Source organism: Pseudophryne corroboree, chromosome 7, assembly GCF_028390025.1.
Source record: "Pseudophryne corroboree isolate aPseCor3 chromosome 7, aPseCor3.hap2, whole genome shotgun sequence".
Taxonomy (NCBI): Eukaryota; Metazoa; Chordata; class Amphibia; order Anura; family Myobatrachidae; genus Pseudophryne; species Pseudophryne corroboree.
Window position 1 is genome coordinate 288,560,142 of NC_086450.1, and position 27,840 is coordinate 288,587,981.

A 27,840-nucleotide genomic window follows, 5' to 3' on the forward strand; every position below is an offset into this window, starting at 1 on the left:
AACTCCTAGAATCTGGTGAGTTTTGATTAGAGATGTGTGGAAAGGATACATAGCTGCTATAGACTTTTTACTCCAGAGATTGGGCTATAAAAATTATTAGAATAATGCAAAGAAGATATTTCAAACAAATTATCTGTATTTTTCATATATTTTAATCAGTCAAAACTCTGGTTTAAACGTAAGTATGACAGAAAAGGCTCTGCCTCACCTGCCTCACCTGCCTCACCCCACCGCACGTCACTGCCCAAGCCCCCCTGTGTCAGATCTCTCCAGTGAGTAATGTGGCTCTGAAGACAATCGGAAGAGATCTCTGATTAAGTAAGTACATGGACCCTGCTAAATGAAATGAATGCTGGGCATAACATGGGATCACCATGTCAGTAGCTAAATATTATTGTATTTATATTGTTATATTTTACACTCAGAAATGATACAATTGACTTTGTAAACAATGAGCTTACTATGGGTTAACTATAACAGGAAGTACAGATCAGGCATTTCTGGTGTGACAGCTTAAGGAAATAAAAGAGTAACTTTTAAAGAACTTAAGAATGTGAAGAATAGTTTTCATCTGAGTCACAGGATAATATCACAGGGAAGATAAGCTGCAGCTGAATAGACACAAAGTAATTCATCTTAGCGCCATTTGTGAAGTATTTACATATTGTGTCTGAAAGTACGGTTACACTTATCTGAGAGGAGGACACATATATCTCATGCCTTTCAGCAGGTGAATCTAAATACTGCATCTCGTACAGCAAAGCATATTAATCGCTTGGACTTTGAATGTGTACATGTGTGGCATGTACTAAGCTAGTGAAACCCAACCAGTGTGACAGAACATATTTGTGTGTCACAAACCTGGGCTGGATGTGTCACAAGGATTTACAACTAAGTATGCTGTGGTTATTATAGGTGAAATAGATTGTAACTGAAAATCCTGTATATAAAAAGGTCTGGGGGGGAAAATAGAACTGGTAAAAGCTATTTTGAAACAGTATTATCTACAGTAGGATTGCAAGAAAGTCACTCCCAGCAGTTTATCTCAGGTACAATAATATACAGTTGGTGTAACCAAAAGTTGAGTGTGGGCTACATGCAAAAGTAGCCAGTATTTACCGCGCATGTAAACATGGTTTGTTTAATTTGCAACTTTACTTGTTTTTGCTTTATTCCCCTCTCGGGATCAGCCCCAAAATACCCAAATTTAAAAATAAAATGCACAAAAAGTTTACTAGTTACAATAATATTACTGGACTGAAAGAAGCTTTACAGGCGAAAGGTTTTGAGACTTTTCTTGCCATGCTTTTCGATTCTAAAGATTACATCATATTCATAGCTCTCAGCTAGTCTCCAGAACAAGAAAAACGCTACAGAAATGACAGCTGAAGAGACATCCTAGAAAGATCACACTAGAGTGTCAGGCAGTGATCATGGCAAAAACTCCAAGCAGCTGATGGGAAATGTGGGAACATGAGCAGCAAAAGCAATTAGCTGACTCCAAACAAATGTCTGATGCACACATAAAAATGTATTTCAGTAATTATTTTCATCCAAAAGTAAGTTATTGCTGGTGGATTAAAACTAGGCTCATAATGAGCATACATTTTAAAGTAAGATCATCCGTTAAAAGTCACAATCCCTTTATCAAAAGTGTACACACTTAAATAGCAAGTTCTATACCACTAAATATATTTTTAACATTAAGAAAATGTACCGACTTTTATGCTATATACCCAAATAACCTGATTCCATGCTCACTTTGGGTGATCCACACAGGGATTGGAGGAATAGTCACTTGGTGATGACGGATCCGGTATGCGTTACCGGCAGACGGGATGCCAGCTGCCAGTATACCAACAATGGCATTCCGATCACCAGGAACCCAGTACCGAGCACACTGGCCACGCTTAAGGCCTGGTGGCTCACTCAGCTCGCCACAGGTTCTATTCCCACTCAGTTGGTGGCGTGGACTCACCAACCGAGTAGGGGAAAGGAGCATCGGTCAGGATTTCCCCTGTCTGCATTTCACCGGCTGTCAGGATTCTGGCGCCGGTCTTTTGAACGCCAGGATCCCGACAGCCGGCATTTTAACTGCATCCTGGTGATGAAATCTGTGTATAACATTAACAATGTGGAGCAGCAACTCATTGTACTTTGAATAGAGTCATATGTATTCAACATAGACTAAAACAAACACATATCCATTTCATTGTGTTGTAAAGTGCCAATTTTTTGCAACAAAAGGCAACAACAATTTTGAAAAATTCTCAGTCAATAGCAATCTTGGGGAAATAAAATATTAGTTGGAGTTTTCATACTTCCTTTTCCAAGACCACCGAAACACAAGCCACATTTAAAAAAGACAAAATACATATTATATTTTAAAAGCATGCTTATATGCAGTAATTTACTCCCTCTGTGTACATATGAATACAAGGTGGCAAACATCCAAATCTTTCCACCAAGACAAACAGCTATTTCTCCATGTACAATGAACTTTAAATCAATTCCTCAACTTAACTGTAACCATTCCAGAAACTGTCTACAACAAACCAAAGAAGCAGTGAAGAATACCACACGGATCATTTGAGGACACATTTAGTACAAAGTTCCAATTCATCTACATTGTGATACAGCAAAACAGATTATGTAAAATTCAGACAACTAACATGACATGGTGGATGGCCGTGAACTATGCTCCTTTCTAGCTGGTGGTATGTGCTGACGCTTACGGGCGTAGGGCATTCTAAGTCTCACAGCAGTATTTTTATTTTTAATTATGCATTTTTATTGAAAAAAGGAGATTTATGGTAGACTTATTATTGTTAAATCTCTTTCTGTGAGGAACATTGGTTCTACAGGGAAAACATCGGAGTGTAGAGATGGATCTTGATCCACAGGCACCAACAGGCTAAAGCTTTAGACTGTCCCAAGATGCATTGGGGCCTCCTCTATAACCCCGCCTCCAGGCACTGGAGCTCAGTTTCGTTAACCAGTCCAATGCAAGAGCAGGTAAAAGAGAAGGCAGATGTCAGTCACATAAAACCACATTCTCATGACAGGAGAAGGGACCAGCGGCTAATGCCATACAAACCCATAGACGCAAGGTACGTCAGGGCGGGCGCCCTGTGGAACCAATGTACCTCACAGAAAGAGATTTAACAATCGTAAGTCTACCATAAATCTCCTTTTCTGCAGCGGGTACATTGGTTTCCACAGGGAAAACATCGGGGATGTCCTAAAGCAGCTCCTCATGGGAGGGGACGCACCGTAGTGGGTATGAGAACCCAGCGTCCAAAGGAAGTATCAAAGGCATAGAACCTAATGAACTTGTTCACTGAGGACCACGTAGCTGACTTGCACAATTGTTCAGCGGAGGTACCTCAGGTCCAACAGACCGCATAGAATGGCCTTTAATAGCAGCAGGAGCTGGAAGACCAGCCTGTGCAAATGCTTGTGCAATCACCATTCCAATCCATGTGGCCAATGTTTGCTTGTTTGCAGGCCAGCCATGTTTGTGAAAACCAAAAAGTACAAAAAGAGTATCTGACCTCCTAATAGAGGCAGTCCTCTCCATGTATATACAGAGAGCCCGTACCACATCCAAACGCCGCTCTTTGAAGGACAAACCAGAAGAGATAAAAGCCGGAACCACAATCTCTTGGTTAAGATGGAAAGATGACACCACTTTAGGTAGATAACCAGGGCGAGTTCTAAGAACTGCCCGGTCATTGTGAAAAATCAGAAAGGGTGGACAACAGGACAAAGCACCTAAGTCAGACACCCTCCTCACAGAGGCAATAGCCAGTAGTAACAGTACCTTGACCATGACCCATGTAAGGTCCTCTGACTCAAGAGGTTCAAATGGAGACTCTTGCAGGGCATTCAGGACAACAGACAAAGCATTGAACACTGCAAGCAATTCCAGAATGTTTATCAGGAGGAGCGATTCCTCCTTGGTCCACCGACCCTGGAAAAAGTTTCTCTCCAACACCGCGCCCCATCCCCTCAGACTGGAGTCCGTAGTCAGTAGGACCCAGTTGGAGATCCAGAAGGGACGGCCCCTGCTTAACTGCTGGTCCTGTAGCCACCAGGTCAGTGAAAGACGAACCTCCGGAGTCCAAGAGATCATGTGAGATCTGATCCGATGAGGTAGGCCGTCCCATTTGGAAAGGATTAACCTCTGCAGAGGGCGAGAATGAAATTGAGTGTACTCTACCATGTTGAAAGCCGACACCAGCAGGCCTAGTACTTGGATCGCCGAGTGTATGGACACTTTTGGGAGAGAGAGGAAGTATCTGATCCTGTCCTGAAGCTTCAGGACCTTCTCTGGAGACAGAAACAGCCATTGACTGTGTGTGTCCAGCAGTGCCCCCAGGTGCACCAAGCTCCGAGCAGGGACCATACGAGGACTTCTTCCAGTTGATGAGCCACCCGAGGGCTTGTAGGAAGTTTACCGTCAGTTGTAGATGACTGAGGAGGACATTGTGGGAGTTTGCCAGGATCAGCAGTTCGTCCAGATACGGCAGGATCCTTACTCCCTGGCCATAACCTTGGTGAATATCCGAGGAGCCGTGGCCAGCCCAAACGGTAGAGCCTGGAACTGATAGTGAAGATTGCCAATAGCAAACCGCAGATATTGCTGATGCGATATGGCACTAGGTATATGCAGGTAAGCATCTTGGATATCCAGGGATACCATATAATCTCCGGGTTCCATGGCCAGTACAACTGAGCGCAGTGTTTCCATACGGAACTTGGATACTCTCACTGTTATGTACACCAGTGCCAGCAGGAATGTACTGGTGTCTGAACGGAGAGGGATGCAAAACAAATGAACTCACAGACAGACTGGGGAATATGACATTACATACATAGAAGGTGATAGGGTAACAAAATAAACACAAAGTGAGCAGAGAAGCCCAAAGGCTAAGAAACTGGGTGTCCCCCTAGTATTAGGAATGCTCAGATGGAAAGAAGCGAGATGTTGTGATTTAATACGTAGAGAACCCGAAATGCTGTTGCTAAGGGCAACAGCAAAACCCTAAAGGGTTACCAACGGGTGTGGCAGTAAACTCCTTGGTCAGAGATGGAGTAATAGACACAAGGAAAGTCTCCACAATCCTAGTCCTCACTTGCAGTGCACTGGTTCAGCTTACTGCCACTAAACTGACACCTGAACACCTTGCACAGTGAGAAAGGATTTTGGCAGGCAAGTCTGAGAATACAGCCGCAAACCTGCTAGGTTCACAGAGTAGCAAAAGAACCCCAGCAGGTTAAACGACTGACTCCAGTCTTACTGCTAGGTCTGGATTGGCAGAGTGTAATACCAAATCCCAAGGCCTATTTGCAGTAAGCAACAAACAAATACAAAGTTTACACAGTACTAGCTAGCTTTCAGGAACTGACTAACCAACAAAGATTCAGCAGCATCTGCCTAACCTGAGAAGAGGGTTTATATAGCAGGTGCTGTCCACGCCCCACTCAGACCTCACAGACTGTGAGCACAAAAACCAGCACCGGATCCCCTGCCGTGCACAGAGCCTGTAACCACTGCACAGCAAAAGACCCGAACCGGAGTATCAGCTACGCTCAGGTTACTCCGCTAGCACTTGTCTCCCGGTTGCCATGACAACGTGGCAGCACAGAGCAGGAGACCCTAACACTCACAAACTTGTTCAGTTATTTGAGGTTGAGGATAGGCCGGAAAGACCCATTGGGTTTTGGTACTAGAAACAGGATCGATTAGTATCCCCTGCCTATTTGGGATAGAGGTACCGCCACCACTCCTGTATCCAGGAGGGAACTCAGAACCAATTGTAGAACTTGCGCCTTTAACTGATCCAAAGGGGTAACCGCTGTGCAAAACTGGCGAGGGGGATGCCTCTTGAAAGAGAATGCGTACCCATGAGAGACAACTTCTCACACCCATGAGTCTGAAGTGGTCATTAACCAGACCTGGGTGAATCGCAGATGTCAACCTCCCACCCTGGGGACCCCGGGGGGAGGCCTGTCCCGTCATGCAATAGGTTTGTCATGTTTAGAAGCAGGCAGACGGGCTGCCCAGAATTGTAAGGCCTTGGGCTTAGTGGTTTTTGGGAGCACGAGATAATCTCGGGTATGTCTTACCTTCGCTTTCCTTTGAGGCCGAACGCAGTAAAAAGTGGTACCTGTTGCCCTCTGTGCAGAAGGAGTAGCATTTGAGTGAAAGGCAGACATAGTAGTCACCACTCCAGACCCAAATTTGAATTAGGTCTTCCCCAAATAGGATGTCCCCAGTAAAGGGAAATACCTCCAAGGACTTTTGGAGTCCAGTTCCACCTTCCATGACCTCAATCACAGAATATGGCGAGCCAGGACAGACGTATTTGATGCCTTGGCAGCCGACACACCCGCATCAGGGGATGCCTCCTTGTGTAAAAAAGGTGGCAGTGGTATTGTGAGAAAGGGAATGTCTGGCATTGTCAGATATATCCTCAGGCAGCTCATCCTCTAATGCCTGATTCAGTCATCAATCTACTTTGCAGCCCCAAGAGGATGCAATCGTGGTCTATGTACAACACCTGTAAGGGAGTAATAGACTTCAGGCATCCCTCCACACACTTATCTGTCGGTACCTACATTGAGGGGACAGTGGTGACAGGCAGAGTGAACGGCACTCGAGATCGGCGACACATTAGTTCACTAGTAATGAATTATCCACTTGTTGTATAACTCTGCAGGAAGAGCATAGCAAGCTAATGCACATTGCGGACAGGGGGGATGTCTTCCCAGGATTAACAGAATGAAAAAGGATTAGACCAGGGGTCTTGCCGGATGTCCACTTAATGGTCTCATTGTGGTAATAGAGTTTTAATTACCTTCTGACGTGTGAACATATCCATTTGCTTAACCACAGTAAGGTAATCCACTTATCATCAGTGATTTGAAGGATTTGCTTACTAGTAACCACAAGGGCAGTAGCATCATATAGCAATGAAGAATCCTTGTCAGCAACACCTAATATAGGGTAGACAGGACAGCATATTCCCCCTCTCTTCAGATAAGATATCTGAGAGATTATTGGATAGGGAAGAGGAAGCAGCCCACTTTAGAAGACCCAGAGACACAAGAGTGACCTGGCATTGAGTTTTGCCTGACCAAGGAGTGAGTTATACACTGCAACCTGTGAGGCAAAAAATTTCCCGCCCAAAGCAGAGTAACCATAGGGACATCAGTGACTTTAATGTGACAGGTGGTCCAATAGAGAGCATAAAGCGTTCTTCTCAAACCTACTGGGTATTCTAGTTGAATGCTTTATGCTCTAGAATACCCAGTAGGTTTGAGAATGCAGCCTAGGACGGCTTCTGATTGGTTACAGAAGCTGCGGACTAACTGGGAGATGTATGAGACATAGTACACAGACCATTACACAAAACTTCCCCCTCAGGTAAATCTGTTGCTCATGCTATGCAAGACGCAGGACCGTCCCCAGATTTACTGCCCTACATGTTAGACATACACAAATGCAACAGAGAGTGGTTTAGTACGATGAAGCCAGACAGAGTACAATACCTGCAAATAAATCTGTTAGCATGTGACTGAGTACTCAGAACACTTGCGAATAAATAAATTATGTGACTGAGTACACAGTAGAATACACGTAATAGGTAAATACTGTGACGCACTATACATGGACCCAGACGCACCTAGTCCCCTAGGGTACAGTATACCATGATAGACATATCTGGGATACACCGCAGTGAAATCACATAGCAAATACAGGCACAAATAGTCACGTTTGCAATGCAGATAATTATTTTCATGACACTAAAATTGCATTGAATTATTATATGAACACATATACATATATATATATATATATATATATAAAACAATGCACGGCCTGAGACCAGATGTATATATCAGAATACTCGTACAATATATTCTGGCACAGGTACACTTGTTCTTAACTAACGCTGTCTTAATAATGACAAATAGAATATTTAAGTGTTTGTAAAACCACGGCGCTGATATACAGGCGGGTTTACAAGGAAGAACTTGCCCTGCAGTCCCAGAGCCCAGTCGCAGCTATTTTAGAAAATGGCGCCCAGCGTCTCAGTCAGGGAGTGAAGGAGACTGTGAGGCAGTTCCAGGGCGGGAACACTCACTAGTAGAAAGGCGCCCTGGGCCGGGGGATGGGCTACAGGTCAAGCGCCTTCTCCCCTATGCTGGACTTCACCACCTGGTACTATGGAGTCTTAATAAAGTGGATATTAACATATCCGACCTGTACTCCTCTGCCCTGGTGGATATAGTGGGGTCCCTGCCTGCTCTGTTACAGTGTCCACGCCAGTGTCGCAGTCCGTCTCCCTAGAATGCGACCGGAACGTGATTTAATGGCGGGTCCCGCCTGGGGGACCCTCTTACCTCCTCCCTTTTGTAGCAGCCACGCGAACCAGGAGAGCATCTGCGACCGCGTGCCTAAAGCTGGAGCATCTCTGCCACAAGTACCCAGGAACGGAGCCAGCGGGAGTATGCAACGCCGCTGGGGAGGTGAAGGAGCGGTATGCATTTAAGTGCTGCAGCCGTTGAAGTCTTCTAAAAGCTTTTTCAGAGCTGCCCAGTGCAGCCCCCCTGTTAAGTGACCTGCTTCTGCAGGCACCAACTCGAAACTGAGCTCCAGTGCCTGGAGGCGGGATTATAGAGGAGGCCCCAATGCATCTTGGGACAGTCTAAAGCTTTAGCCTGTTGGTGCCTGTGGCTCAAGATCCATCTCTACACCCCAATGTTTTCCCTGTGGAAACCAATGTACCCCGCTGCAGAAATGTAAAATACACACAAAACACAAACAGTAAATAATAATAAAGACATTAAAGATAAGATGAAGCAAGAGTAAATCTTACGAGTAAATGCATAAAAAGTAAGGCCAGAGATGTCCTAAAAGTATGCTTTACAGTTACTGGAAAGAAAATACATATAGTACAATGCGTACTGGAGAACAGCAGAAATAATAAGCGCAGACACCCGCAGCACACATAAGCTACTTAGGCAGAGGAGGACATCTACTCTACAGCACAGTGCCCTCCAATAGCTGGTCCCATCTATGCCTTTCAGAACAGCAATATAAAATGGTAACTGCTCAATTTAGTAATACTTTTCAGGTGCATGAGGGAGGAGTTATTCTAAACAAGAAAAAGAGAAGACACTTTTTTTTCCTCAGCACACCAAAAAGTATCAGCAGTACACTATATTATAATAGAAAATTTGAAGATATCAGCTGGACCTATATCTAAATTATTGCCGTTCTAGAGCATATTGAGAGGTTTGCCAAAAGGACCATAACCCCACAGTAGTTTTTTAATGGTGAAGATGGAAACCAGGACACGTGCAGATGCCTTTTGAAATATTGAAGTCAGGGGCATTTTTAGAGCTGAGGAGAAGTGTATGCTGGGGGCCGGATGTGAGCAGAGCTGCTGCGGCTGGGCGTGGGAGGTGATGGAGCCGCAGCACAGAATGTCAGACTGACATAAATAGTGATGCGGCTCTTGAGGTCTTCTAAAAAAGCTATTTTCAGGGCCGAGCGCAGCCCCACCTGTTAGTGAGGAGGCGGTGCAATGCATCCTGGGAACAGTTAAAGCTTTAGCCTGTTGGTGCTTCGGATCAAGATCCAACTCTACACCCCAATGTTATTCCCTGTGGAATACCAGTGTGCCCCGCTGCAGAAATTATTGGTAGCAGCTTCAATAACAAAATATTAATATAAAAAGGTTTCTCAATGAGGAAAGGCACAATGCAATGTGTTAGTACATTTTTAAATTCTGTTTGTACTCATTAACATTGAAACACTATGAGAGAGTATTATAAGTGCCCTCAAACTGGCTGATCCCCTGTGATAGAAAAAAAGCAATTGGTTTCCCCAGCACCCTGAATGATAACAGTAACCAGATATAAATCCCACATGATAATAGAATTCAGAGATCTTCGTTACACATATTTGCGCAAATGTGTGGTTAAGCCCCAAAGCCGCATCAAGGCCTCTCTGTATATTTGGGGTCCCTAGCGCTAGATAACGAAGATCTCTGAATTCTATTATCATGTGGGATTTATATCTGGTTACTGTTATCATTCAGGGTGCTGTGGAAACCAATTGCTTTTTTTCTTGCTCAGAAATACCCCTTCCTTTCGAGCACCTGAATGATATCACTAAGCTAATTGAGCATTTACCAATCTATGGGGTAAATTTACTAAGATTCGTATTTTCCCGTTTGAGGTCAAAGTTCAATCACGAATGACATCGAAAGTGTAAATATGCAACTTTTTGAATTGATTACGACTAATTTACTAAGCTGCCGTATTCTGCATTTTCGGGTTTTCCGATGTCGATGTCATTCGGTTTTTTTGGCAGTGTTTTACGTGAGTGACTTGTAAAACACTGCCGACTTTAATACAATGAATCTCAGCCGGATCTGAGATATCCGTGCTGGGCTTCATTGTGCAGCTTGTAAAAAAAAAAAAAAAAAAGTTTAAATGTAAAAAAAAAATTGCGTGGGGTCCCCCCTCCTAAGGCAAACCAGCCTCGGGCTCTTTGAGCCGATCCTGGTTGCAGAAATATGGGGAAAAAATGGACAGGGGTTCCCCCATATTTAAGCAACCAGCATCGGGCTCTGCGCCTGGTCCTGGTTCCAAAAATACGGGGAACAAAAAGAGTAGGGGTCCCCCGTATTTTTGAAACCAGCACCGGGCTCCACTAGCTGGACAGATAATGCCACAGCCGGGGGTCACCTTTATACAGTGCCTTGCGGCCGTGGCATCAAATATCCAACTAGTCACCCCTGGCCGGGGTACCCTGGGGGAGTGGGGACCCCTTCAATCAAGGGGTCCCCCCCCCCAGCCACCCAAGGGCCAGGGGTGAAGCCCGAGGCTGTCCCCCCCATCCAATGGGCTGCGGATGGGGGGCTGATAGCCTTTGTGAAAAGTGTTTGATATTGTTTTTAGTAGCAGTACTACAAGGCCCAGCAAGCCTCCCCCGCAAGCTGGTACTTGGAGAACCACAAGTACCAGCATGCGGCGGAAAAACGGGCCCGCTGGTACCTGTAGTACTACTACTAAAAAAATACCCCAATAAAGACATCACACACACACCTTGAAAGTATAACTTTAATACATCCATCCACACCTCCATATACACATACTTACCTTATGTTCCCACGCAGGTCGGTCCTCTTCTCCAGTAGAATCCATGGTGTACCTGTAGAAAAAATTATACTCACATAATCCATGGTTGAAGGCTCCTCTGCTTGTAATCCTTTTGTAATCCACGTACTTGAAAAAATAAAAAAACGGATACCCGACCACGAACTGAAAGGGGACCCATGTTTTCACATGGGCCCCCTTTCCCCGAATGCCAGAAACCCACTCTGACTGATGTCTAAGTGGGTTTCTTCAGCCAATCAGGGAGCGCCACGTTGTAGCACCCTCCTGATCGGCTGTGTGCTCCTGTACTGTATGACAGGCGGCACACGGCAGTGTTACAATGTAGCGCCTATGCGCTCCATTGTAACCAATAGTGGGAACTTTCAGGTCAACGGTTGACCGAAAGTGACCTCACCGCTGACCTGAAAGTTCCCACCATTGGTTACAATGGAGCGCATAGGCGCTACATTGTAACACTGCCGTGTGCCGCCTGTCATACAGTACAGGAGCACACAGCCGATCAGGAGGGTGCCACAACGTGGCGCTCCCTGATTGGCTGAAGAAACCCACTTAGACATCAGTCAGAGTGGGTTTCTGGCATTCGGGGAAAGGGGGCCCATGTGAAAACATGGGTCCCCTTTCAGTTCGTGGTCGGGTATCCGTTTTTTTATTTTTTCAAGTACGTGGATTACAAAAGGATTACAAGCAGAGGAGCCTTCAACCATGGATTATGTGAGTATAATTTTTTCTACAGGTACACCATGGATTCTACTGGAGAAGAGGACCGACCTGCGTGGGAACATAAGGTAAGTATGTGTATATGGAGGTGTGGATGGATGTATTAAAGTTATACTTTCAAGGTGTGTGTGTGTGATGTCTTTATTGGGGTATTTTTTTAGTAGTAGTACTACAGGTACCAGCGGGCCCGTTTTTCCGCCGCATGCTGGTACTTGTGGTTCTCCAAGTGCCAGCTTGCGGGGGAGGCTTGCTGGGCCTTGTAGTACTGCTACTAAAAACAATATCAAACACTTTTCACAAAGGCTATCAGCCCCCCATCCGCAGCCCATTGGATGGAAGGGACAGCCTCGGGCTTCACCCCTGGCCCTTGGGTGGCTGGGGGGGACGACCCCTTGATTGAAGGGGTCCCCACTCCCCCAGGGTACCCCGGCCAGGGGTGACTAGTTGGATATTTGATGCCACGGCCGCAAGGCACTGTATAAAAGTGACCCCCGGCTGTGGCATTATCTGTCCAGCTAGTGGAGCCCGGTGCTGATTTCAAAAATACGGGGGACCCCTACTCTTTTTGTTCCCCGTATTTTTGGAACCAGGACCAGGCGCAGAGCCCGGTGCTGGTTGCTTAAATATGGGGGAACCCCTGTCCATTTTTTCCCCATATTTTTGCAACCAGGGCCGGCTCAAAGAGCACGAGGCTGGTTTGGTTTAGGAGGGGGGACCCCACGCATTTTTTTTTTGAAAATTTATAACATTTCCCCCCCCTTCCCACTGAAAAACATGCACGGATCTCATGGATCCGTGCATGCCTATACAAACACGGGATAAAAAAGCAGGTCTGTTTTTTTTTAGCACTTTTTCACGATTTGTATTTCATCACGGCAGTGTTTGGCTATTGTCGGCAGTGTTTGTGTTTTGCACTTTTTAGTAAATTCCCGATTTCTACCAAATTGCAGGCGTATTTGACCGATGGTGTATTGATTCGTGATTTTTTCCTAGGACTTCCAAAATATTACGAATGCCCTCATCACTGCCGTGATTTTTGCTTAGTAAATTACCGAGATGACACTTTGAAGAAAAAACGGCATCTCGGTCAAAATCGGGACCTTAGTAAATATACCCCTATATGTCTGATCCCCTGTGATAACAAGTCACAATGAAGAAGTCAGCTGACAGCATCAAAAAACACAATGTGTGCAGATCTAATCACCTAAAGCGGGTACACACTTTTACAATCACTCTGCTGATTGGGTGGGGCATCCCCAGCTTGACCTGCTGTCATCCTCCTGCGAGCCTCGAACACATGTTGCTACAAATAGCTCAGTATGTAAGGTTTCTATGGGATCAGGAGGTCGGCCCGGCAAATATTAAACAGCACATAAGATGCAACCTCCAGATCCCAACTGTTGTATGAGCGCTATAAGCTAGCACTCCTGCAACTAACTGCTTACACACCTATACAATCGTCGGCCTGTTCACTCAATATTAGGTGATCGGGGCCATGGATTGTATAGGTGTGTACCCAGATTTAATCAGTTCCAGGCTTATGCACATGAACCACAGACAGGCAGTGACAGCTCAGACTCAATGCAAGATGGCAAGCAGAGGAGCTCCTGTCCCCAGGGCCGGATTAAGGCAGGTGGGGGCCTAGGGCAACAAAGGTGAGGTTGCCCTTACTACTAAAATTGCTGGCAAACCCCCACCCCCGTGCAACACACATACACACACACACTCACTCACACATACTTCTACATATACATGCATACATTACCTGGATATCACGGTGGAGAGCGCGCCGCAGCAGAAGGCGTGAGCAGCTCACAGTCAGTATCTCATGGGATTTCCCTTTGTTATCCCGTGAGACTGTGTGTACACAAAGGATCTCCTCAGTGGCCACTGTTAATGAACAGCTGAGCCGCTGGAGGTCGACTGCTCCAATTTAAAAATCAGAGTGTGGGGGGCTCGGGACGGCCGCCCCTGTTGCCCCTCCCTTAATCCGGTCCTGCCAAGATGCACAGCTGATAAATTGTGGTGCACTAAAACTCAAAAGGACCCATCTCCTGTATTATGTGGACAGTAAAGGGTTAAATATATCAAGCTACAGAAAATAGTTATTGCTTAAGCACCCATACTAATTAGCAGATTGGAGTGGTCATATTCCTGGTTACTTCCCCACCATAGCATGATGACTCTGTAACTGATCATTTTACCACAGCAGAAGTACAACAGGGGCACTGGACATTGGGTCCCAGTCCTACTAGTTAGGTGTAGTATGGATTTACATTTTTATTTACAGCATATAATTCAGGATATTAAATAGATAAAATATTCAAAATGATTTCTTACAGAATTTGGTCCAATCCAGAAGTTTTCCTGTTGTATATATCTAACATTTTCATAGACTCCTTTATTTCGTAGAACCTAGAGAGAAATATTTAGGTTAATTAACACTTCCATATTATTAGAATTTCTCTATTCATCAAAAACGTGTTTTATCATCTCTCTAAACATCTCAAATGACCTAGGGAAAACAATGCAGTGGGTTTTTTTTTCTCTTCTATCAATGCATGTACAGAAATACACATGTATTTTGGCAGCTTTCCAAACAAAAACATTCATAAACTGTAATTTGCTATGTGTATGTACTGGCATGAGAAAATAAGATTTTACTCACCGGTAAATCTTTTTCTCGTAGTCCGTAGTGGATGCTGGGAACTCCGTAAGGACCATGGGGAATAGACGGGCTCCGCAGGAGACTGGGCACTCTAAAGAAAGATTTAGTACTACCTGGTGTGCACTGGCTCCTCCCTCTATGCCCCTCCTCCAGACCTCAGTTAAGGAAACTGTGCCCGGAAGAGCTGACATTACAAGGAAAGGATTTTGGAATCCAGGGTAAGACTCATACCAGCCACACCAATCACACCGTATAACTTGTGATAACCTTACCCAGTTAACAGTATGAACAAACAACATAGCATCAACCAAAGGATGCCAATAAAACATAACCCTTTATTAAGCAATAACTATATACACGTATTGCAGAAAGTCCGCACTGGGGACGGGCGCCCAGCATCCACTACGGACTACGAGAAAAAGATTTACTGGTGAGTAAAATCTTATTTTCTCTAACGTCCTAGTGGATGCTGGGGACTCCGTAAGGACCATGGGGATTATACCAAAGCCTCCAAACGGGCGGGAGAGTGCGGATGACTCTGCAGCACCGAATGGGCAAACACAAGGTACTCCTCAGCCAGGGTATCAAACTTGTAGAATTTTGCAAAAGCGTTTGAACCCGACCAAGTAGCAGCTCGGCAAAGCTGTAATGCCGAGACCCCTCGGGCAGCCGCCCAAGAAGAGCCCACCTTCCTTGTGGAGTGGGCTTTCACTGATTTTGGATGCGGCAATCCTGCCGCAGAATGAGCCTGCTGAATCGTGTTACAGATCCAGCGCACAATAGTTTGCTTTGAAGCAGGAGCACCCAGCTTGTTGGATGCATACAGCGAGTCAGTCTTCCTGACTCCAGCCGTTCTGTTAACATAAGTCTTCAAAGCCCGGACCACGTCCAGCAACTTGGAATCCTCCAAGTCACGAGTAGCCGCAGGCACCACAATAGGTTGGTTCAAATGAAACGAAGACACAACCTTTGGTACAAATTGCGGACGAGTCCGCAATTCTGCCCTGTCCATATGAAAAACCAGATAGGGGCTTTTACATGACAAAGCCGCCAATTCTGACACACGCCTAGCCGACGCTAAGGCCAACAGCATGACCACTTTCCATGTGAGATACTTTAGCTCCACGGTCTTAAGTGGCTCAAACCAGTGGGATTTCAGGAACCCCAAGACCACGTTAAGATCCCAAGGTGCCACTGGTGGCACAAAAGGGGGCTGAATATGCAGCACTCCCTTAACAAACGTCTGAACCTCAGGCAGTGAAGCCAGTTCCTTTTGAAAGAAAATGGATAGGGCCGAAATCTGGACCTTTATGGACCCTAATTTTAGGCCCATAGTCACTCCTGACTGTAGGAAGTGCAGGAATCGACCCAGCTGGAATTTCTCTGTAGGGGCCTTCCTGGCCTCACACCAAGCAACATATTTTCGCCATATACGGTGATAATGTTTTGCTGTCTTGGAACAGACAGGGCCCTTGTTGTAACAGGTCCTGTCTGAGAGGCAGAGGCCATGGGTCCTCTGTGAGCATTTCTTGCAGTTCCGGGTACCAAGTCCTTCTTGGCCAATCCGGAGCAATGAATATTGTTCTCACACCTCTTTTTCTTACAATTCTCAGCACCTTGGGTATGAGAGGAAAAGGAGGAAACACATAGACCGACTGGAACACCCATGGTGTTACTAGTGCGTCCACAGCTATCGCCTGAGGGTCCCTTGACCTGGCGCAATACCTGTTTAGCTTTTTGTTGAGGCGTGACGCCATCATGTCCACCTGTGGGAGTTCCCATCGATTTGCAATTAGCGTGAAGACTTCTTGATGAAGTCCCCACTCTCCCGGGTGGAGGTTGTGTCTGCTGAGGAAGTCTGCTTCCCAGTTGTCGACCCCCGGAATGAACACTGCTGACAGTGCCTGCACGTGATACTCCGCCCAACTAAGAATCCTGGCGGCTTCTGCCATCGCCACCCTGCTTCTTGTGCCGCCCTGGCGGTTGACATGGGCCACTGCAGTGATGTTGTCTGACTGAATCAGCACTGGTTGGTCTCGAAGCAGAGGCTCCGCTTGGCTTAGGGCGTTGTATATGGCCCTTAGTTCTAGGATATTTATGTGCAGACAAGTCTCCTGACTTGACCACAGCCCTTGGAAGTTTCTTCCCTGAGTGACTGCCCCCCAACCTCGGAGGCTTGCATCCGTGGTCACCAGGACCCAGTCCTGTATGCCGAACCTGCGGCCCTCGAAGAGGTGAGCCCTCTGCAGCCACCACAGAAGAGACACCCTGGCCCTGGGGGCCAGGGTGATCAGCCGATGCATCTGAAGATGCGATCCGGACCACTTGTCCAACAGATCCCACTGAAAAATCCTGGCATGGAACCTGCCGAAGGGAATGGCTTCGTATGACGCCACCATCTTTCCCAGGACTCGCGTGCAGTGATGCACCGACACCTCTTTTGGTTTCAGGAGGTCCCTGACCAGAGTCACGAGCTCCTGAGCCTTCTCCTCCGGGAGAAATACCTTCTTCTGGCCTGTATCCAGAATCATGCCCAGGAAGGGCAGACGCTTCGTAGGGATCAGCTGCGACTTTGGAATATTCAGAATCCAGCCGTGCTGCCGCAACACTTCCTGAGAGTGTGCTACGTTGATCAGTAATTGCTCCCTGGACCTCGCCTTTATGAGGAGATCGTCCAAGTATGGGATAATTGTATCTCCTTGCTTCCGAAGGAGCACCATCATCTCCGCCATCACCTTGGTAAATATTCTCGGTGCCGTGGACAGGCCAAACGGCAGCGTCTGGAATTGGTAATGACAGTCCTGTACCACAAACCTGAGGTACTCTTGATGAGGCGGATAAATGGGGACATGCAAGTAAGCATCCTTGATGTCCAGAGACACCATGAAATCCCCCTCTTCCAGACTTGCAATGACCGCTCTGAGGGATTCCATTTTGAACTTGAATTTCCTCAGATAAATATTCAGGGATTTTAAATTCAAGATGGGCCTGACCGAACCGTCCGGTTTCGGTACCACAAACATAGTGGAATAGTAACCCCTTCCCTGTTGAAGGAGGGGAACCTTTACTACCACCTGCTGGAGGTATAGCTTGTTCCATGTGTTTTTTAGAGTCGGCATCCCCTGTCCATTGCCGAGTCCATAAGACCCTTCTGGCAGAAATGGACATTGCGTTTATTCTAGAGCCCAGCAGGCAAATGTCCCTCTGGGCATCGCGCATATATAGGACAGCGTCCTTGATATGTCCCAGGGTCAGTAGAACAGTGTCCCTGTCCAGGGTATCTATCTCCTCCGAGAGATTATCAGTCCAAGCTGCTACAGCACTACACATCCAGGCCGAAGCAATTGCTGGCCTCAGTAGAGTACCAGAATGTGTATAAACAGACTTCAGGATAGCTTCCTGCTTTCTATCCGCAGGATCCTTTAGGGCGGCCGTATCCTGAGACGGCAGGGCCACCCTCTTAGATAAGCGTGTCAATGCCTTGTCTACCCTCGGGGAGGATTCCCAGCGTAACCTGTCCGTTGGCGGGAAAGGATACGCCATCAGTTATCTCTTGGAAATTACTACTTTCCTATCAGGGGAATCCCACGCTTTTACACATAATTCATTTAATTCATGTGAAGGGGGAAAAGTCACTTCTTGCTTTTTCTCCCCATACATATAAACCCTCTTGTCAGGGACAGGGTTTTCCTCTGATATGTGTAAGATATCCTTCATTGCTATAATCATGTAGCGGATGGCTTTAGTCATTTTAGGCTGCAACTTTGCATCATCGTCATCGACACTGGAGTCAGACTCCGTGTCGGCATCTGTGTCAACCATCTGGGATAGTGGGCACTTGTGAGACCCTGACGGCCTCTGCATTGTAGGATCAGGCATGGGTTGAGACCCTGACTGTCCCAAGGCTACAGCTTTATCCAACCTGTTATGTAAGGAGCTTACATTACCATTTAACACCTTCCACATATCCATCCAATCAGGTGTCGGCACCGTCGGCGGCGACACCTCATTCACCTGCACTTGTTCTGCCTCCACATATCCTTCCTCATCAAACATGTCGACACTGACGTACCGACACACCGCACACACACAGGGAATGCTCTGACTGAGGACAGGACCCCACAAAGGCTTTTGGGGAGACAGAGAGTATGCCAGCACACACCCCAGCGCTATATAACCCAGGGATTACACTGTACCTTAGTGATTACCCAGTAGCTGCTGTTTGTGATCATTTTGCGCCTAAATTTATGTGCCCCCCCCCCTCTCTTTTTACCCTTTTTGCACCTGGATACTGCAGGGGAGAGCCTGGGGAGCGTCTTTCCAGCGGAGCTGTGAAGAGAAAAAAGGCGCTGGTGTGCTGAGGAAGAAGGCCCCGCCCCCTCAGCGGCGGGCTTCTGTCCCGCTTCTATGTGTAAAAAATGGTGGGGGCTCGAACATATATCCAGTGCCTGACTGGATAAATGTGTTATTTTGCCAAAAGGTACCTTAATTGCTGCCCAGGGCGCCCCCCCCCTGCGCCCTGCACCCTACAGTGACCGGAGTGTGCGGGTTTCCTGCGGGAGCAATGGCGCACAGCTGCAGTGCTGTGCGCTACCTTAAGTGAAGACAGAAGTCTTCTGCCGCCGATTTCGATGTCTTCATGCTTCTGCTGCTTCTGTACTTCTGGCTCTGCGAGGGGGACGGCGGCGCGGCTCCGGGAACGGACGATCAAGGTTAGGTACCTGTGTTCGATCCCTCTGGAGCTAATGGTGTCCAGTAGCCTAAGAAGCGCAACCTAGCCACAGTTACTAGGTTTGCTTCTCTCCCCTCAGTCCCACGTAGCAGAGAGTCTGTTGCCAGCAGAAGCTCTCTGAAAATAAAAAAACCTAAACTAAAATACTTTCTTCTTAGCAAGCTCAGGAGAGCCCACTAAAAGCACCCAGCTCTGGCCGGGCACAGATTCTAACTGAGGTCTGGAGGAGGGGCATAGAGGGAGGAGCCAGTGCACAGCAGGTAGTACTAAATCTTTCTTTAGAGTGCCCAGTCTCCTGCGGAGCCCGTCTATTCCCCATGGTCCTTACGGAGTCCCCAGCATCCACTAGGACGTTAGAGAAATCATTGATAATATAATAAGATACGTATAACACATCATAACACAGCTAAGTATATACTTTCAGAGCTTGTAAATTACAATATTACATTACCAGTGGCAGAGTTATCACCATAGCAGGGTGTGCTATAGGTCCTAGGGTGAGACTGGACAACGTAGCCTTCAAATGTCAGTAGTTCCACAACATTGCAGCTCCCCCTATCATCAGTGCAGTGCATGGGTTGCAAAACAACAATGAGTCATCACTGCACATGCACTGTGTAAAGCAGAGGAGAGGCTGCGGGAGGACAGATTGGCATGGCTGCCCCCCTGGCGGCTGGTAATAAAGTGTACCAACCTTGCGGCTTGGTGACATAGTATACCATCCCTGGTGGTATAGTGTACAGTTACTGCGGCCTGGTGGTATAGTGTACAGTTCCTGTGGCTTGGTGGTATGGTGTACAGTTGCTGCGGCCTGGTGATATACAGAAGTACTGTATACCATCCAAGGTGTCTGTTGCTGTAGTCTACCAATGTAGACGTTACTAATCCTTCTTCTTATATCTCAGCAACTACCCAAACTTCATACAACTTATATCAAACTTATTTTTTATTCAACATCTTAGTAGACAAGTCACAGTAACACTACATCTGAGCAGATAACACATGAATACAGTATATACTTTGACACATTATGTTGTACTTTGTGTTACAGTCATACAGTTTCTACACCTTGGAGTACTGGGCAGGCATGGGCATAGATAAGCAAAAATCAGAGTTAAAAAACTGATATAACTATAGGATGCTCACTGTTCACCTGGAAAACATCAGTGGCATTATCATACTGTATCCAGTGTGCAAAGATTCAAGACAGGCTGCTAACTGGCTACTATAATTTATACATTACAAACAGATATGTACCAGGAAGTATCAGAGCAAGAATGAAGGCTACAGGTTTACAACTGTCCGTATTATCAACAATAACGTGTTACTGACTGTAGTATTTCTTCCTCAGTAATGGTGTGTACACACGGTGAGATATTTTCTAACGATTTTGACTATAGAGTCAAAATCGTAAGAATAGTGCAGATCGCAATGTGAAAGTCACCTTGCGATCCCGATGCGCGGTCCCGCGCAGTCGGCATCGCAAGCCTAGACAGACTGTGCAGGCAAGTCAATTTTGACTATCTCGTAGAAAAGATAGTCAAAATTGACACTTAGCCAAAATTGCACATAGTCAGTATCCAAAGCACAGTCATTATGGCCCTCATTCCGAGTTGTTCGCTCGGTAATTTTCTTCGCATCGCAGCGATTTTCCACTAATTGCGCATGCGCAATGTTCGCACTGCGACTGCGCCAAGTAAATTTGCTAAGAAGTGGGCATTCTGGGCGGAAACTGGCCGTTTTATGGGAGTGTGTGAAAAAACGCTGCCGTTTCTGGGAAAAACGCGGGAGTGGCTGGAGAAACGGGGGAGTGTCTGGGCGAACGCTGGGTGTGTTTGTGACGTCAAACCAGGAACGACAAGCACTGAACTGATCGCACTGGAAGAGTAAGTCTCGAGCTACTCAGAAACTGCACAGAAAAATCTTTTCGCAATATTGCGAATACTTCGTTCGCAATTCTGCTAAGCTAAGATACACTCCCAGAGGGCGGCGGCTTAGCGTGTGTACTGCTGCGAAAAGCGGCTAGCGAGCGAACAACTCGGAATGAGGGCCTATGTGTTTGCGATGCCGACCTAGACCCTGTCGCATAGTGAGAATCGATCTCACCGTGTGTATGCACCTTAAGTCTTATGAGTTACATTAAAAAAAAAAAAAAAAATCACAAGTTCAATTTTCCACCTAAAGCACAACTAAAATGCAAAGCAGTGAAATAACTTTACAAGTTAATTTAATGTGTTGCATGTAAAAGTTTATTATGATGGTTCATTTATGAACTATGTAAAAAAACAGCAATACTGCCTCATTATAAGGAAAACTCAACTTTAGTGGATGTTTTTAAGGTAAAATAGTCTGCAATGCAATATTACCAGATATAGGGGTATATGCAATTGCGGTAGAACTCCGGCTGGAATTCGACCGTTTTTAAATTCGACACAATTCGAAAGTCAGACACCCTCCCGCCAGGACCCGAATTCGACATATTCAATAAAAAACGGATTCGACAGTCCCGCTGTCGAAAAACGGACCAATTGACGATAGTGTGCGTCCTGGATTCGACTTCATGGACGTCACAAAACTGTGGAAAAAATTGTGGAAAAAAATGCGTGGGGTCCCCCCTCCTAAGCATAACCAGCCTCGGGCTCTTTGAGCCGGTCCTGGTTGTAAAAATACGGGGGGAAAAATGACAGGGTATCCCCCGTATTTTCACAACCAGCACCAGGCTCTGCGTCCGGTCCTGGTGCCAAAAATACGGTGGACAAAAAACGTAGGGGTCCCCCGTATTTTTAACACCAGCACCGGGCTCCACTAGTCAGAGAGATAATGCCACAGCCGGGGGTCACTTTTATATCGGTCCCTGCGGCCGTGGCATTAAATCACTAACTAGTCACCCCTGGCCGGGGTACCCTGGAGGAGTGGGGACCCCGGCCACCCAAGGGCCAGGGGTGAAGCCCGAGGCTGTCCCCCCCATCCAAGGGCTGCGGATGGGGGGCTGATAGCCAAGTGACAAAAATAAAGAATATTGTTTTTTGTAGCAGAACTACAAGTACCAGCATGCGGGGGGGAAACGGGCCCGCTGGTACCTGTAGTTCTACTGAAAAAAAATACCCAAATAAAAACAGTACACGCACACCGTGATAGTAAAACTTTATTACATACATGCACGCCGACACACACATAATTACCTATGTTCACACGCCGACTCGGTCCACTTCTCCAAGTAGAATCCATGGGGTACCTGAAAATAAAATTATACTCACCATAATCCAGTGTAGATCTGTCCTCTTCTTTTTTGTAATCCACGTACTTGGCAAAAAAACAAACCGGAAAACACAATCCACGCACTGAAAGGGGTCCCATGTTTACACATGGGACCCCTTTCCCCGACTGCTGAGACCCCACCAGTATAATTTAAAATAAAATAAAAAAATGTATATATATTTATATATTATTATAATTTATGCTGCTTGAAAAAGACTAATAAAAAGCCGAAACGTTGCAAGGCTATTGGAATTATTGATTTGGTTGATTAAGTCCGCAGAGTGCCGTGTTTTTGGACTGTATTTTGACTTTTACCAATGAGCACCGCGGCGGGATGATAGGTGAAGTGTGAGTGCCGGTTAAACGCTTGTTTTATATATATATATATATATATGGATCCCAAATCGGTCTGGCACTCTCCCAACTGGCTTGAAGTTACCCCGGTGCCTTCTGAAGAAATAATACAGAAGTCCAAAATGACACAGCGGCACTCGAGGATTTTTTCGTGCAGTAAATGAAGTTATATTTCAAAAGAAATTACAAGTAGCCAACGTTTCGGGGCTTACATGCCCCTTTGTCAAGGTGTATAACGTGAGTGTGTGGATGAGCTTACCTTATATCCCCGTGGAGTTAATCGCGGTGCAGGTGTGAGAACGGAGCAATCGTACTTCCGGTCGCTGCTGTGTGACGTCAATCGTGTAGTGCCGGTTTCTATGGTGACCGTGACGCCAGTAGCTACAGCTATCCCTGTGCAGTGAGTGAGTGAAGGGCCGCGTTGCTATGACAACCAAGACGCTTGTGCCTCGGTGTTCAGACCAGTGCCTCATTTGCCCACCGTGCTGTTAGAAAGGAAGAAAAATTATAAGTGCGCATAGTGTACTGTCTGTTTACCTGGGGACCACTACTCTACCATGGGGCTCGATGGGTATCAGGTGCAGAGGGATAGATAAATCTGTCAGGACCTGGTGGATGCCGGGATGCTCTATATGTGTCAGCCCGTGCAATTATGATTTAATACAGGCTGTAGAGAATGGCAACAAATGTCTCCTGTCTGTGGTACTGACCCAAAATACCAATCACAGAAGGGATGTGGGTTTGGATGCCTTAAATAGAAAAATGCTTCCACCAGGTGCTGTCAGCTACAAATATGTGGGTGAAATGACCCTAAAAAGGAGCTGTCAGTTGATATCCGTAATGTGGGATGAATCCGACCCACTGGGCAGACCTGGGGTCTCGGTCTGAATTATATGAAAATGTTCCATGAGAATTTTTCATTCAGCCCTCCTGGGCTAATAGTGCCCAGTTCGAAAATCCATTTGGATTCAACGTGCAACAGTCTCCGATCCCTGTCTCCTCCTCTGATGCTTCGGGGTACGTGATCTATGATCAGATGTCTCAAGTCATTCAGGGAGTGGCCCTTTAGGGCGAAGTGCCTTGCGACGGGTTGTTCAGATGGTTTGCCTAATAGGGCCTGCTTGATCGCGGACCTATGGAGGGCCATCCTCTCTCTGAGCGTCCTGATGGATTTGCCCACATACATTAGGTGACACGGGCATGTGAGAATATACACTATGTGTGTCGTGGTGCATGTTACCACGTGTCTGATCTGGTAGGACTTCTCTTTGTGCGGATGCTTGAACGAAGACCCTGTGATCATATTGTTGCAAGTGGTGCATTTAGGGCACTTATAACACCCTGGGGCCTTTAAGAATAAAGTGGAAGGTCGTTGTAGTTCTCTTTGGAACCCCGTGATGTCTGAATGCACAATAATGTCTCTAATGCTTTTGCCTCTGGTGAAGCATAACATCGGGCGTCTCTCTTTAAACGTGGGGAGTTTCGCATCAGAGGCTACTATGGGCCACAGTGCTCTGGCCGCCCTCTGAATGACTGGGCTGGCAGTGCTGAACTGATTCACGAACGGTATAACAGCCTGATTCTTGCGTTCAGTGGGTTTTAATAATGCTTCCCTCGGTATCGCCATTATCTCGGTCTTCTGTGCCTGGAGCTTTTGATAATTGTAACCCCGTTGGATGAATTTGTCAATCAGGGCATCCAGCTCACGGTCCAAAGTAGAGCGGTCACTAATGATCCTGGAGGCCCTGATCATCTGAGACCTAGGTAACCCCTCCTTCAGTGGTCTAGGATGGTGACTATTGGCCCTTAGTAGAACGTTCTTATCTGTAGGTTTTGTAAACAGGCTGGTGCTTAAAGTACCTTCATCGATTGTTATCCTAACGTCCAGGTAGTTCACCGATTCACTGCTTATATTGTACGTGTATTTGATAGTGGAGGGTCTACTGTTGGTTTCCTCTATCAGTTGTTCGAATCGCGTTCTGTCACCAGTCCAGAGTAGGAACAGGTCGTCAATATATCTGACGAATAACAGGATATTTTTCGCTACGTCCTGGTTATCAAAAAATACATTCTGTTCTTCCTGGAACATGAAGACATTAGCGAATGATGGGGAGACATTGCTCCCCATCGCACAGCCTGTTCGTTGTTGGAAAAAGGTGCCGTTAAACATGAAGTAATTCCTCTTTAGGGTGAAGGTGAGGAGTTGCATAAAGAGCTCTATGTTGAGAGTGTCCATCTTTTCTTTGATCAGAAAATTTTGCATGGCTAACAGGCCTTCCTGGTGGGGAATGCTTGTGTATAAGCTCTTTACGTCTATCACACATAACCATGTCCCTTGGGGGACCCGTCCTATATTATTGATCCGCTCCAGAAAACTGGTGGTGTCCTTAATGTAGTTATGGTGTCTGACGATCAAGGGCTGCAATATTCCATCCAAGAATGTGGAAATGGGTTGAAAGATGGACTCCCTAGCGGCTATTATGGGCCTGCCGGGTGGAGATTTGGCATTCTTGTGGATTTTGGGTACCACAAAGAAGAGGGGAACACGAGGGTGATCCTGTTTGAGAACTTCATGCAATTTATCTGTGAGTAGATTGTCGGACTTCGCCCGGTCTAACAGCTGTGCCAATTCTTGTTGGTATTCGGCCGTAGGGTCGAAGGGCAATGCCTCATAAGTCTCAGGATCCGCCAGTTGTCCCTCAATTTCCTTGATGTAGTCCGAGAGGTTGAGGATGACTAGGCCACCACCCTTATCCGCTGGTCGAAAGACCACATCCCTATATGCCCCCAGTTGCTTAAGGGCTATTTGCTCCGCCTTGGACAGATTACGATGCATGACGGGGGTCGCCGCGGTGTATTTGGTGACTGAATCGTCCAAGAGTCTGGTGAATGCTTGTATGGACGGATTGGATGACGGTGGATCGAAGGTTGATTTGTGACGGGTCTGATAGAATCTGTCACAGAAAGAAACACTTGATGGATCTTGTGGATTGGACTGTTGAAAGTATTCTTGCAATCTCAATTTTCTTGAGAAGCGGTGTAGATCAATTTGCCACTGAAACTGGTTGAATGGGTTGGTGGGCACGAAGGAGAGACCCTTCTCCAGAACTCTCAGTTCTATATCCGAGAAGGATCTATTAGATAGGTTGAAGATTAGGGATTCTTTTTGGCTGCTCGCGCTTTTGATTCGCGCGCACTGCTTCCCCCTGCGGGTGGGCGTCCTCTTCTGCCTTGCTCTGCCGGGGTGCCCGCTGATGTCCCTAAAGGGACCGGTTGTGCCCGGGAGGACCCTTCGGAATCAGGGAGGACGCTTTCGCTGTCGCTGTTCGAAGTGCCGGCAGTGAATGATTTTTGTTCCCGCCGTCTCCTCCAACTCTGTCGCCCTCTGGCATTGTAGGTGGTGTTGTGTCCTCCCTCGCCGCCCATCAGCCATCTATATACTTTATTCAAGTCGTAGTCTTCTCGGACTATTTGTTGTTTGTTACGCTTGAATTTGATTAAGTCCCTCCTATAATCCTCACATTGTTTTTGTAGCTTAGACAGCCACTCTTGGTTATTGTCGGCTTGCAGTACAGGTTTGTGTTCCGTCTCAATCTTAAGGATTTTTTCTCTAGTTAGTCTCAATTCTCGACCCGATTCCTCCACTACCAGCAAGATTAAGTCGAGGCTGCACTTGTTGAGTATGCCAACCCATTTTTTGCAGAACTCGGGGTTGTACCGCCCGATGGTGGGGACGTTCCTTACCCTGAATCCTCGTGGGATCAGTTTCTCTCGGTGATACTCCGACAAAGAAATGCCATGTAATAAATAATCGCATTCACGGCGTTTTAGTTTGAGGAGTTGATGGTAAATATCCTCAATGCCCCCTGTTCGTTCGGATGTGCCTAGTTGTTCTGTAAATCTGAGGCGCTCTGCGTCGTCGTCAGTAAAGCTGAAGGATTCTCCCAGTACGGAAGGTATCCCTCTGCATCCCGGTATGTCATCATCTTGCCTTGAGGTGAATGTGGACTCCATCGCAGATGTGTGCTGGTCTTACAAGTGAGTGCCTGGTGATGAGGTGTCCCCTGCTGTGTGAGTGATAGTGGAACTCCACCCGGACAAAAGGCCGCGGTATAGAAAACAAAAAAAGTGAAAAAAGTTATTTAGGGGGGGGGGGGAGGTGCCTCGGCCCCGGCTGGCGGACAGTGTGACCTGTGTTCGCCAAAATAGCATATGGATCCCAAATCGGTCTGGCACTCTCCCAACTGGCTTGAAGTTACCCCGGTGCCTTCTGAAGAAATAATACAGAAGTCCAAAATGACACAGCGGCACTCGAGGATTTTTTCGTGCAGTAAATGAAGTTATATTTCAAAAGAAATTACAAGTAGCCAACGTTTCGGGGCTTACATGCCCCTTTGTCAAGGTGTATAACGTGAGTGTGTGGATGAGCTTACCTTATATCCCCGTGGAGTTAATCGCGGTGCAGGTGTGAGAACGGAGCAATCGTACTTCCGGTCGCGGCTGTGTGACGTCAATCGTGTAGTGCCGGTTTCTATGGTGACCGTGACGCCAGTAGCTACAGCTATCCCTGTGCAGTGAGTGAGTGAAGGGCCGCGTTGCTATGACAACCAAGACGCTTGTGCCTCGGTGTTCAGACCAGTGCCTCATTTGCCCACCGTGCTGTTAGAAAGGAAGAAAAATTATAAGTGCGCATAGTGTACTGTCTGTTTACCTGGGGACCACTACTCTACCATGGGGCTCGATGGGTATCAGGTGCAGAGGGATAGATAAATCTGTCAGGACCTGGTGGATGCCGGGATGCTCTATATGTGTCAGCCCGTGCAATTATGATTTAATACAGGCTGTAGAGAATGGCAACAAATGTCTCCTGTCTGTGGTACTGACCCAAAATACCAATCACAGAAGGGATGTG

The 27,840-nt window shown here is 46.6% G+C and overlaps 1 protein-coding gene across 1 annotated transcript in view; it reads right to left on the bottom strand.

The window, feature by feature from the left end:
- Positions 1–27,840, bottom strand: part of RHBDF1 (rhomboid 5 homolog 1) — a 353,761-nt gene that overhangs the window by 80,238 nt on the left and 245,683 nt on the right. Inside the window, exon 10 of the mRNA XM_063934209.1 lies at positions 14,257–14,331. Within this exon, the coding sequence (XP_063790279.1) occupies positions 14,257–14,331 (75 nt within the window). The remainder of the gene's footprint in view (positions 1–14,256; positions 14,332–27,840) is intronic.